The 13,148-nt window shown below is 35.3% G+C and overlaps 1 protein-coding gene across 1 annotated transcript in view; it reads right to left on the bottom strand.

Moving 5' to 3' along the window:
- Nucleotides 1-10,607, bottom strand: part of LOC139432684 (protein PTHB1-like) — a 31,120-nt gene extending 20,513 nt beyond the window's left edge. The window contains exons 1-5 of the mRNA XM_071201444.1: nucleotides 10,603-10,607; nucleotides 9,530-10,134; nucleotides 9,175-9,480; nucleotides 2,323-2,766; nucleotides 1,216-1,514 (exon numbers count right to left, since the gene is read on the bottom strand). Coding sequence (XP_071057545.1) covers nucleotides 1,216-1,514; nucleotides 2,323-2,766; nucleotides 9,175-9,480; nucleotides 9,530-10,134; nucleotides 10,603-10,607 — 1,659 coding nt within the window. The remainder of the gene's footprint in view (nucleotides 1-1,215; nucleotides 1,515-2,322; nucleotides 2,767-9,174; nucleotides 9,481-9,529; nucleotides 10,135-10,602) is intronic.
- Between the last annotated feature and the right edge of the window lie 2,541 nt (nucleotides 10,608-13,148).

The raw sequence follows: 13,148 nt of genomic DNA, 5'->3' as shown, positions 1-13,148 counted from the left end.
TGACGAAACTGGACTGTTTTATCTTGCAATGCCGAACAAAACGTTTGCTCTCAAAGGCGATAAATGTACGGGTAAAAAAAAACCCAAACAGAGATTGACAATTTTATTTTGCGCGAACATGGATGGAGACAAGGAGGATTAATCATCGGGAAAAGTAAAAACCATCGTTGCTTTAAAGGATCGCACATCAACAAACTTCCTTTAAAATGGGAGTGTAATAAAAAGGCTTGGATCACAACAAAGATTATGACTTCGTGGTTAAAACAATTTGATGAAAAAATGAGAAAGCCAAATAGAAAAGTACTTTTATTTCTGGATAACGCCACGTCCCATCCCAAACTTACATTAGAACAACGAAAGTTGTTTCGAAAAAAGTATCAATTTGACCAGTGCCTTAGTTTGGATAATAGCAGCTTGGAAAAATGTTTCTCCAACAACCATTTCAAAATGCTTTGCAAAAGCCGGATTCTTCGATGATCTTGAACAAGAAGGCGATTTTGAGGAAGAGGATGAAATTCCACTGGCCCAGCTTTTTTCAGGTTTAAAAAATATGCTAAACATAAACCTGGAAAATTATGCGTCTATTGATTCTAATGTATTAACTGAAAATCCCAATATAGACATCCAAAAAATAATCAACAAATTAAGTGACGATAAAGGCAATGATTCAAACAGTGAAAGTGATGTTGAAGTATCTGAAAGTTGTACGTCAAATATTAAGAACATGACTGAACTATATAAGAAGGGATGTACAAAGTTTTTTATTTTGTAACAACAAAAGTGAACTAGCTGTAGAAGTTATTAACATTTTAGCAAAACGTGAATCTCAGGTGTTACAAACGAAAATTCAAAAGTTAAAACAAACCTGTATTGAACAATATTTCAAGAAAATGTAATTTCATTATACTTATAATTTTGCATTAAATGAAATGATCAACACGATTTATTTATTTACGTATTACCTCTCAATAACGACCATTTAACAGCCATTTTTCCAATAAATTTTTGTGACCACTATTAAGAGGTTTTACTGTATTTAACAAGTAACAAAAAATCCAATAAATTCTGAATTTGTAATGTGTTCTTGCAAGGTTAAGAACATAAGATACTCAGCTTTAATTAAACCTTTTTCAAAAATATGCATACAGGAAAAATATAACAAGCACCATGACATTGACGGAATAATATATTTCGTATCTATAATATACACATTACCTGTAACTTCTTTATATCTTGAACAATCTGAAAATGTTCCTGAATATACTTAATAACATCCATAACAGGTAAGGAAGAAGTAAAAGTTATCTTAAAGTTATCTTTAGCAGCATAATATTTTTCCAATCTTCTTATCAATTCCTGAACTATAACATTTAAACTTGAAAAATCCTCACTTTGTATACGATATCGTTGCGAAGATTTAGCAGTTAACAAAGTTATAACGGGGCCATCATTATTCACAATTTTAAATCCAATAGCATTACTTGACATTGAAAAAGAATTTTCACCAATATACTCTAAAAAAATAACTTTTAATTTACAACAATTTAGTTGAATTAGAAATAAAAGTAAAACTGGAAACTTCAGAGTTATACTAATACACGTGTATTAAAACAATATCTCTCTTTTTGTGTCTTTTCTTTATTTTTCTCTTTGTTTTTCTTTTCTTGCTTAATCTTATTTGGTGCTGTTAATATCTAATTGTCACTACTTGCCATATTCAGCAAATACTATTTTTATTTTTGTTTGTTCGGTTGGGTTATTTGGCAGAGATCGCTTGTGCGATAAAATGATCCATTTGCTGATACAGTTTAAGTTAAGTGTATCTTATGTAATTTTGTATTTTTGTCTGTGGCAATAAATGATAAATATTATATATATATTAAAACACTGTTGGACGTTAAAACAAATTCAAAAGTAATAAAATCATTGGAAAGCTGTAGAAACTAATTAGCTTTATCCCCGTCATATTTCGACAACTTTACTGTAATTGATTTCCCATCTCCTAACGATTTTGAAACGAGGAGGAATTCATCTTCAGTTGTGACCGATGGTGTGATGAAGCTTATTATGTTTGCGTTGTCCATTCTTAATTCTGATCACTGATACATTAAGGAATGGTAGCAGTTTCCTCTATGGTGCACTTACTCATTGGATAATGGCTATTTAAGCACTGATTGTAATATTGTTCTGATGAAGATTGAAACATCAAACAATGTTTTAATAAATGCCCAGCATTATCCGTAAATTTCTTGTTTTACTTATATTTCTATTAACTAGCCGTGAAAGCTGACGAACTTATAATTAAATTGAATTATGACTTACCAGGAAATAATTCTGAAAGCAACACCGGATTTTCATTAATATTTAAAGTTACTTTACATTCGCTTTCTTTAAGCGGCCCAGTACTTTCCATAACTAAATGTAACGGAATTTCTGCTCTTTTTTGATATAGTTTCACTCCTCCCAAACTTGTAATACACGAAATAGAAACTTCAACAGTTAGGTTAGGAATTGAAATGGTCGATTCTAAATGGACGTAACTAATCGCAGAGGTGGTATTTGAGAAATTCGTATAATAATGAGCTCTTGGGCTGATGATTAAAGGTGGTTGGACAAACATAGAAACGTGCACTTCTTCAAAAATTGATTTTGGAATTATTTCTACTTGTATCTCACAATATTTTCTGTTTGAAGATATTTCCGACTCTTTAAAATGTGGTGATACAAAAATTGTTGTTGTCAATACATTTTCATTGTGTGTGTTTACTAAAAATAATTAATTAAAATTATTATGAAATAATTAGGTAAATGGTCTGTCTTGGGGTCTTAGTGGTAGCAAAGACAGTCGGCATCTTAGCTACAATAAAACTCTGAGAAATATCCAAAGTCCAACCTAACGAATAGACAAATCCCACTCCCATGTCCAAGTGGTGCAAGCGTTATGTGATAGCTAATGTGAGGAGATGTTGGGCGAGCTTCCGGCGCCCATAAATACATGGAACACACCCACTAAGGACGAGTATATTGACAGAAACCACGTAAAAAGGCAACGGGAAGGTACTTTAAATTTTTTTTTCTAAATGTTCCGGAGATATAAATAGTCCAGTCGGACCTCCGGGAAGAACACTCGAAAAGTGACATGAAAGAAAGTTTAGGAAAAATATCAAGATTGGCATCTGAAACGTGAGAGGCCTATTCCAAACAGGAAAAAACTATATTATATAGTAAGGCAAGGAGGTGTAACATTGAAGTATTGAGACTCGCGGATTTTTCTTAAGAAATGACACGAAAAGTCGAAACTCCGTGCTTGGATACAATCTATGATGTAGAAATAATCAAGAAGCAAACAAACGATGCAGTCTAAATATAATCCAAGTGTAAGCCCCAAACTGACACGACAGAAGAAGACTACGACCACTACTACTTATAACTAATGAACACTTTGGAAAATGTTTCTAAAGAGAAAGTTACTATTATAGAAGTAAAAATGAACGCGAAACTCGAAAGTATGGAAGACCATGACTATCTAATAGCAGTGGTGGGGTGACCGCAACAAGCGCGGTGACAAGATGCTTCAATTCTGCTTAGAAAACGGACTAGTAGTGACAAACACTCTATTTGATCATCACAGAAAACGACTCTATACGTGGAAACAAAATCCCTTTACTGCGGCATGCGGGGTCTACCATGGTGGACCTTCTTTCCATAGCTACTCGTGGGACATTTATGGAACAAAGTAACAAAACTGAAAAAGAAGTTGATGCAACACCGAGCGCATCAAGGCAGAAATCGTCTTCAACAAGTGGTAGCGCAGAGGATCTTACAATGTCTTACAGACACCATAAAGCTACAGGAGAGCATTGAGAAGCTCCAAGTAAAAGAAAAAAACTCAGCGGTGCCGCACAGAAAAGGCTTAAGTGGCTGCTCAAACAAGGGCTGACTCATGAGGAAGCCCGAGCAAAGGCCAACACAGCCCATCAATGAAGAGGAGAAGAGTGCGAAAAGACCTCCAGAGAGCACGACGCCGAAAGAGCCTGCCACTAAATGAGCGACGACGGAAAGGCGTAGCGTTCCTAGCTTAGATAATCTTCCGCAGGAACAAAAACCTACAGATGCCAGCTTCAAGCAAGTATTAGAAGGCAAGAAGATGGGAATTTCAGGTTAACTATTTCCGGAGATGAACCTCATAATAGCCCAAATGCAGGCTATTCAAGAGGTAATCATAAATTCCTCGGTACCACCTTTAAGGCAGGCTGCCTGGCAATCAACTGCGAAAACCAGGAGACAGCCGACTGGCTATAGTCCGCAACACCAACCCTATAATCATGGGAAGGGGCATCCCTAATGATTATCGATGAAAAGGAGCTACGTACAGCGACTATCTTGAACGCCTATTTCCAACAGTTCGGATGAGAAATTAGACCGCATTCTAAAGACTGATAATGGTTAAAATGAAGGCCTGAACACCAATGAATGTTCCGAAGGTAGCGGCTCAGAAACAAACAGAAGGGGGTCCTTTACCAATACTTATTAAGTACACATTTAGATAAGCTCAACAGAGGTAACGAATCGATTTTTGTAATAAAAAGTCTGACTACGCCTCGATTCAGTTCGCAAATCACATACTAGCATATTTGACGTAAAATCACTTTAGCGGATCACAAGCATATTCGCTTTGTCGTTGTAGCAAATATGACAAAACCGACGGAATTTAGAATTCCCTCTCACTGATTAGTGCTCTCATTGTAGACACATCAGCGAAGAGGTTAGTAGAGAGGATCTTGAAATAGCGTCTATTCAATTAAATATTATACATAATGCATATGAATCAAGATGTACAACAAAAGACAAGAGAGCACAATTAAATGTGCCTTGGTAAAATAAGGACCTTGAACAACAACGAGTCATAGTTAAAAGACTATACATATAATAAAGTCAGGCATTCCAAACTCGAGCATACATGGAACCTTATAGGAAAGCCCTAACGAAGCACAACTTGGTTATTCGAAAAGCCAAAAGAGAAATCTAATGCTTACCCAAAAGTAATGAATATAACCCGTCCATTCGGTAGGGTTCGCAGCGTAGGTGGGAAAATCTTCACACCTAACAGAGTGATAATAGTATTTTAAAGGCTGAAAATTACCAGGAGGGGGTGAAATTCTGCCTGTTTTTCTACAAAAAGGCATAGAAGACCTACTCCCAATAATAATATCCCTATACAGGGTGGTTCAGATTTTAATCGGGAAACTTTACTAGAACGTAGTACTTGCCAAAATAACACAAGTTTTTTATACAAACATAGGACAACTCTTTTGTTTTCAAGCTACGAGTAATCAAAGTTGAGCCAAAAAATAACATTGTATTTTTTATTTAGTAAAATTTGAAAATTTGTACGTATTTACTACTGGGTAACACCTTATTCTCTAAGAGAGTGAAATGCACAACCCTTTTGAATTTTTTATAAGTACATTTAACACAATGGAGTAATAACATGAAACAATATGAGATGCATTCTTTAATGGTACTTTTTTGTCTCTTTAGTTTTTTCCTTAAAGATGGCGTCTATAAATAAAATATCGTTCCCTGTTCATGCGGACATTTATTTTATTTATGGTTTTTATGATGAAAACCACAATTAATTTGTGTTATTTTGTTAGTAATACTAGATCTCCAGGCGACACACGCTCAGAAATTTTTTTTTTTGGTAAAAATTTTCAGAGCGAGTGTCGGCTGGAAATATGTACCGGCAGAATGGACTAAGGTAAGGGTATCTAATATACCCAAAGCGGGCCGTTCGGTCCTAATGCCTTTCGACCCATCAGCCTAATGTCATTTCTACTGAAAACCCTTGAAAAAGTTCTGGAACGGTATATCCATATGGTGCCATTGGTATCTGGTCCACTGAGTCGCCACCAGTATGCTTATCAAATCGGCTGAATTGACACAACTTAGTTGGTAGAGTATCCAGGACGCTGCAGGATAAAGAAATCTTGGTTTGTGCGTTTCTGGATATACAGTGTGTCCCCGGATAGGTGAAACGACTCTTATAAAATGTAAATTTTTTTCGATATTAACTGTCATCTTTTGGGGTTCAGGCTTGCTTGATTAAAGACTAATTTTGAACATATTTTCAAATTTTAAAAAACAAGTGAGTGTTGATACTGAAGCTAAAACTTCTTGTGTGTCAGGTAAAGTACCTTTTCTGTTTACAGTATGGTAAAATGTTACTAAGAAATTTTATTCAGAATGAAAAGTTATGGCCATATGCAAATTTTCATCAGGCTACTTTGATAAAACCTATTGTTTATTATTTTCGTCAATAGTACCTTATTACGACTTTTTGTTTTGAGATTCAGATTATTAGGGAGAAATAAACAAACCGTTCTGAATATGTTCACAAGAAATTAAGTGTGTGTTCGCCCACAAAGGAAAACAGTTGATCATAGTTAATCAGTTTCATCATAATTTTTTTTTCTTAGAGTAAATACTTCCTGCTGTAAGAAATCTTTTGATTAAACGCCAACAAGTACTTCTTTTAATTGCAGTATTTGGAAATTTTTCACAAAATAAAGCAATAATCGGTTTTTTCCCGGTTCCAAAACACTGAATCACGTAAACTTTTTCCTGTAATGTTAACATTCTGTTTAAAAAACACTTTAAGTTTACTAAATTACAGTTTGAGAGATTAACAGTGACAGGAAAGCAATTTTGTTTATCCATGGCAGTCTTTGTTAGAAATAAAATTGTTTGATATGGATTTTTTCAAAGTAGGCCGATCAATCCGAAAATTTGCACATGCCTATAGTTTTTCATTCTGAACAAAACTTCTTAGTAACACTTTCACGTACTGTAAACAGAAAAGGTACTTTACCTGCCACAAAAAGAGTTTTTCTTTCACTGTCAAGGCTCACTTGTTTTTACGCTTCAGGCCGGGAGGTGGCTGCCCGCGGGGAGGGGTGTTATCTCTGCTGCTTTGATCCCTCCTGGTTGACGATCTGATTGCGATAGTCGAAGCCGTTGGTGTAGAAATACAAGCTTATGCTGATGACATTGTCGTTAGTGTTAAAGGAACCTGTTTGTCGAGGATATCTAAACTCCTCCAGGTGATCTTAGATACCATTTGCGCTTGGTGTAAGGGAGAGAACCTCTCAATAAACCCGCAAAAGACAATTGCTCTCAAAGGAAGTCAAATATCTAGGAGTAATCCTAGACAAAACCCTCTCATGGAATGGACATTTGCAGGGAGTTTTGCACAAAGCTAGACTATCCTTGTGGACTTGTCGCAGTCTTTGTGGAAAAAATTGGGTTTTTACCCCTGAAAGACTGTACTGGCTCTATGTGACTGTGGTTAGGTTAGGTGTCTGTGAATCACAGACAGTCGAGCCGCACTAAAGGCAATTCAGGCCTAAATGTGTGACTCCGCACTAATCAGAGAATGTATCAACAACCTGAGAAAACTCGCTAGGAGCAAAGATGTTACACTATGGGTTCCAGGTAATAAAGACATTGAGGGCAATGAAAACGCGGACAAGGTGGCCAAATGCCAAAGAGGCACCGAGGACGCTCCTTATTGGACCCCAACCCGGCTGTGGACTACAAAAAAGCCATTTAAAATAGGTAATCAGTAGTTAGAAGGTCTTAAAGGTAGCCTTACGCTGGAAAGAACTGCCAGGTCACAGATAGGCAAAGAGTATGATAACTTCATCGCAAAGCAAAACCAAAGAGGTTTTATACCTCAGCAAAGGGTTGCTCTCAGGCTTCCTGACCGACCATGCGTCCCTAAAATACCATCTCTTCCACATTGGACTGAATGGGTGAATGCGTCGCCTAAGACACAAAATTTTCGGTAAAGTTCGCAAGACCGTGGAGCAATACTAAGGTTCATCAAGGGGCCGCTCCCCTCAACCCGGCAGCAATAATAATAATAAGATATATGAAAGAAAAGGTGATTCGTCACCCAAAGACAAATAAAACAACATCAATTTTCATCTCCATGCCCAACAAAGGCCCCACAATGAAATGTGAAAATTACAGAACTATCTTCTTAATATCATCTGCTAGTAAATTTTACTGCGAATAATAGACCAACGACTAACAAATATCTACAATCATGAATATCACCTGAACATACAGGATTTACAAAGAGAAAATAGACATACGAAAGAGGCACACGAGATCAGATTTTTAATGCCACATTGATTATAAAACGGTGTTTGACTGTGTCAAATAGGAACACTTATGGTTAGTCCTGGGCAGAATGGGAGTGCCAAGTCACCTCGCAGCGTTAATGAGAAATCTCTATGAAACAGTAGCAAAAATACAACTAAACACTAATGTCTCACGTGTATTTTATCACTAAGACTGTTTAACGTATATGCTTTCTAAACTACTGGGACAGGACACCAGGATGTCGCCAAGCAAAGGAGCCTCTGATGTACCCTGATCCTAAACGAACAGATTTATTTATGAGGCTGTCCAGGAAGAACCTACGTTTGGTCATAGGGCTAATCACTGGACACTGGCATTTACAGAAGCACTTACTGAACATGGGAATAAGTGACACCGACATCTGCAGAGGATGCGGTGAGGAGGATGAATCAGCGGAACACATTTTATGTGACTGCGTGGCCCTCCAAACATTAAGGTTATCCATTTTTAGAGATATCCAGATTAGCATGAGTGGAATCAGGCCAGCACAACCAGGACAAATTCTAGCTTTTGCCTCCAAGGTAATATGACTGGAGGGACCCTAATGCTGACCAAATGAGGGAAGTAAGTACAAGAGATCTGCTGAGGTCGAACTGCGGGCGGTTCAGCCTGCCTTAATGCGAATCCAGAATCCGGAAGATGGGAAATATGTAATCAGAAGGGCGGTTTCTACGATATTTTGGGATATCAGAAAAGATGGAAATAGTCTGGAAAAGTTAATAGTCTAAGGAAAAGTAGAAGGAAGAATACCAGGGGGAAGATTGCTATCTAGGTTACTGAACCAAGTAATAGAGATAACAGACACTCTACTTCAAGACGCACTTCAACACGCCCAAGACTGCCAGTTATGAAGGAATATAGTAAAAGAATGCTCATATACAATGAATTTCTTAGTTATGAGAGCACAACGCAGAAGAAGAAGAAAATTAGTATTAATTAATGTTAAAATATATTAAAAATTATTACCTATTGGTGTATTCCCTCGAATTATTTTCTGTAAGGATTCCAGCTCTTTTTCAGCAGCATCAAAATCAATTTCTTGATTTTTTAAGGGTGGTGCTGAAAAAATGTTTGGATCAGTTCCTAAATAATTGATTTGTAAGAATCCAGACTCGGAAAGAAAAACCAAACAACCCATTATATGTAAATAAGTTAATCGAGCAGAAGCTATAGGAAGAAATTGTAATTTTGCAGACCATTTTACGGTTGTTTGTTGATAAATAAACATGGTGTTATTATCTGAGATAACAAGAAACATCGGGGTTCCATCATCTACAAGGAATAATTTGTTTTAACTAAATTGCTTAAAATATGTACTCACTTAAAAAGTAAAAATGAAAAGAAATACATATAAATTCAAACTTTTTCATAAATCTCAATTTTCCTCCATCATTAAAACAATAAAGATGTTTTTCACCCAAAACTGCAATAAAATTTGTTCTTGTAACATCGTCGTAAATTGTTTGAATATCTAAAACTCCTTCTCCAACATTATAACTCCAATTACTAAGTACTTTTCGTCCACGATCATCATCATGATTGTCACTCCCAGAATTAGATAAATTTTTATAACTATATGATTCCAACTTCCATGACGATCCACAAGTTATAAATGAATCGGATGATCTAACGTAGACTAAAGGCCCGGGGAGTAAAAAATCAGATAAGAAACAGCAAAAATTGAAAGTTTCTTGTTCGAAAAATGATAATAAACCATCTAATGATTGGACACAAATAAAATCTCGATTTTGAACGTTTCCAAACGAACCGGATGTAAAATTAAAACTTGTTCTTCGTAATTTGTGTTCGTATAATAATTCTAAAATGAATTGTACCCCATGCTCTGTTATTGCATCTTTAATCGTTAGTGAATACACAGTTAATGATCTTGGATGAAGAAGGGCTATTTGATTTTGTTGTGATCCACTGAAATAAAAAAAAAATTATAAGTACGAGACTATCGCGGTCTGTGTTAATTGAACTAAAACTAGAACATCTATAGCTGTGTATCTTTTGAAATAGTGTTTGACGTTTCAGATGCAACCTTCTTCAGAAACAAGTTCAAAGTAACGAAATCGGTAAGTGAATACGATTACAAGATGACGAACCTTTTGGATCCAGCCACCTATAAGAAAATCAAGAAGGATCCAACCGAGAGTATAATACGAAAAATGAAAGAATTGATGGAATCTACACAAATTCCAACAGAACAGAAAACTTTGTGGTTGGATTAAGAACACTTTTAAACATAGGATAGTTAAGCTTAGGGCTGGCGATGTCGGTCTCTAAGGGGGAGTTACTCGAGGCTGTCCACAAGGGGGTGTACTATCCCCACTTTTGTGGAACCTGGATGAGGAAGTTTGGCAAGCCCAGAATGCCATCCTCTGCTAATACTCCATTGGTGTTGTCAAAAGAAGTCAAATATCTGGGCATAACACTTGTCAATAAAATAGCGCCTTTTACACCAAGAGTTTTTTCGACAGTTTTGAACTAGGTGGAAATTTATTCATAAAAATAGACGATTTCTTCCTGATGATGAGGGCTCAGATTCCTCGAAACATGTAGAAAAAACAAAAAATAAATAACATCGATAAGTACAAAGAAAATAATTTGACCTCATATCCATAATTTATTTTGTTAATAATTACTACTATATTTTAACAACATTTGTGATTTGTATCATTATTTGTGATGATAATAAATAATAATTTGTATTGATTGATAATACTTTGAATTGATGAATGAATTAATTTGAAAGGACTGATAGATTGATAATAATAATTTTATAATAATAATAATTGTATATGGTAACGTCGTTTAGTTTGTACATGTCATGCGCAGAGCATGCTACATCCACTTAAGGTTTATATATTAAAGGTTGTCTAAGCTCCCATGCTGCAATACTTTGATTTTAGGTTGTGGACGAAGGGCAAGAGCAGTAGTGTTTCGTGACGTAAGCGATCACGGATTGCACACGCAACCTCATGGCCATGTGGTGCTCCATGCATTAGTTTAATTTGAATTGCTTGGCGGTATTATTTTCCACATGTGACGAAATGCGCAGTATGGTTGCGTACGAACCTAGACAACCTTTTATATACAGGTGAGTCAAGGTCTATAGAACATAAGGTTACCCAATACCGATTCTCCTCCTCTGAGAGACAAGGTGGGTCAGTGTCGTAGCTGGTTCTATGAACAACACAACACGATGCGAGGTTTAAATATTTTATATAGACTGTACCACAGTATAGGCACGTGTATAGGCTATCTTTTATTCTGACTGTATCGAACCAGTGACATCAATTTGCGGGGTAATAATCGATACTACAGAGGCATAGGGAATGAGGTAACCTTATGTTCTATAAACCTTGCAGGTGAGTCAGAAACAATGGGAAATCCGAATACCGGAGATACTAGACACCAAAATATGATGATTTAATGTAACATCTCTTATACAAATGTCAGTGGTTTTCGAGGCATAGGGTGTTGAAAGTTAAATTCTTATTTCGAAATTTATTGATAATTTTGAAGGTTTTTTTACTATTAACATAAAATTTGGTAGTTTTATGTTTTCGAGCATGAGAAATACGAATTTGAAACTTGTTTTGTTATTGCTCGTAGAGGGCGCTAGATACACGTTTGATAAATCAAATCATAAGTTTTTTGGCTCGACAGCTACGACCAATAAGAGCTGCAAATCACAAAGAGCATTCAATTTTACATAAAAAAGGTACTCTTATTGAAATTGTCTAAGTCTATCGGTTTTTGAATTATTTACTTTTAAATGTTTAAATGTATTTTTTCTTTTAAAATATTTATTTTTTAACATAAGCAAAGTTGGGTTATTTTTCTGCTTATGTTTCTACAATTGCCAACATTGATCTAATTTCCGTGTGCAATAATCATTTTTACCAACAATAAAGTTATTACCAATTTGAAAATGTCACGACATGAGTTTTTTAATAGTGAGAAATCCAGATTTAAGTCCACTGGATTTTTGAAAATGGTCACAATATTCTATTGTTATTAATTAATTGTTATTGTTATCGATTATTATCGTTACTAATTGCTATAGTTACTGTGTTATTGATTTTAAATGTTAACCTTAAAATTACTTTGAAACAATTAAAAGCAGATAACTTGGAAACCAGTAGACTTAGACAATGTAAGCAAGAGTACCTTTTTTGTGCAGAATTGAAAACTCCTTCAGATTTCTGGTTCTAATTCACCATACCTCAACTGACAAAATAGTCATGACTTGATATCTCAAACGTACAGTGTGTATCTAGCGCCCTCTACAAGTAATCACAAAACAAATATCAAATTCGAATTTCTCATGTTCGAAAACATCTAACTACCAAATTTTATGTTAATAGTACAAAAACCTTCAAAGTGATCAAGAAATTTCGAAATAAACATTTAGTTTTCAACACCCTGTGTATTAAAAACCACCGACATTTGTATAAGACATGTTAGGTTAAATCGTCATATTTTGGTGTCTAGTGTCTCCGGTATTCTGATTTCCCATTCTTTCTGACTCACCCTGTATAAACCTTGACAGCCACTTCCCTTCCTATAAAGATTAATAAAAAGAGGAATATGGTGGTTAAAAAAAATTCATATTTAAAAATTTAAAGTAACTTTTTTTTGAATTTTTATGTTATGAGACAATTCTCATAACATAAAAATATGAAAATATGAAGAAAACTCAACATGTCACCACAGCGAGGTACTGTGGTGACATGTTGAGTTTTCTTTTAAAAGAAATGCTGGTTTAAGGTTGTTGATGTTAACAACTACGTCCTTGTTATTTTTGAAAATTACAAAATATTTCGGAAATGTTTTTATCACTTTAAATGGGCCTTCATATCTTGGTGTTAAAGAGGGTTGAATTTTAATTCAATAACTTTAATGTTTAATCGATTTAGAGATTATAAATA

The sequence above is a fragment of the Onthophagus taurus genome, chromosome 2 (assembly GCF_036711975.1).
Source record: "Onthophagus taurus isolate NC chromosome 2, IU_Otau_3.0, whole genome shotgun sequence".
NCBI classification, from domain to species: Eukaryota; Metazoa; Arthropoda; class Insecta; order Coleoptera; family Scarabaeidae; genus Onthophagus; species Onthophagus taurus.
The sequence above is the reverse complement of the archived record's forward strand: the minus strand, read 5'-3'. Positions and strand labels throughout refer to the sequence as shown.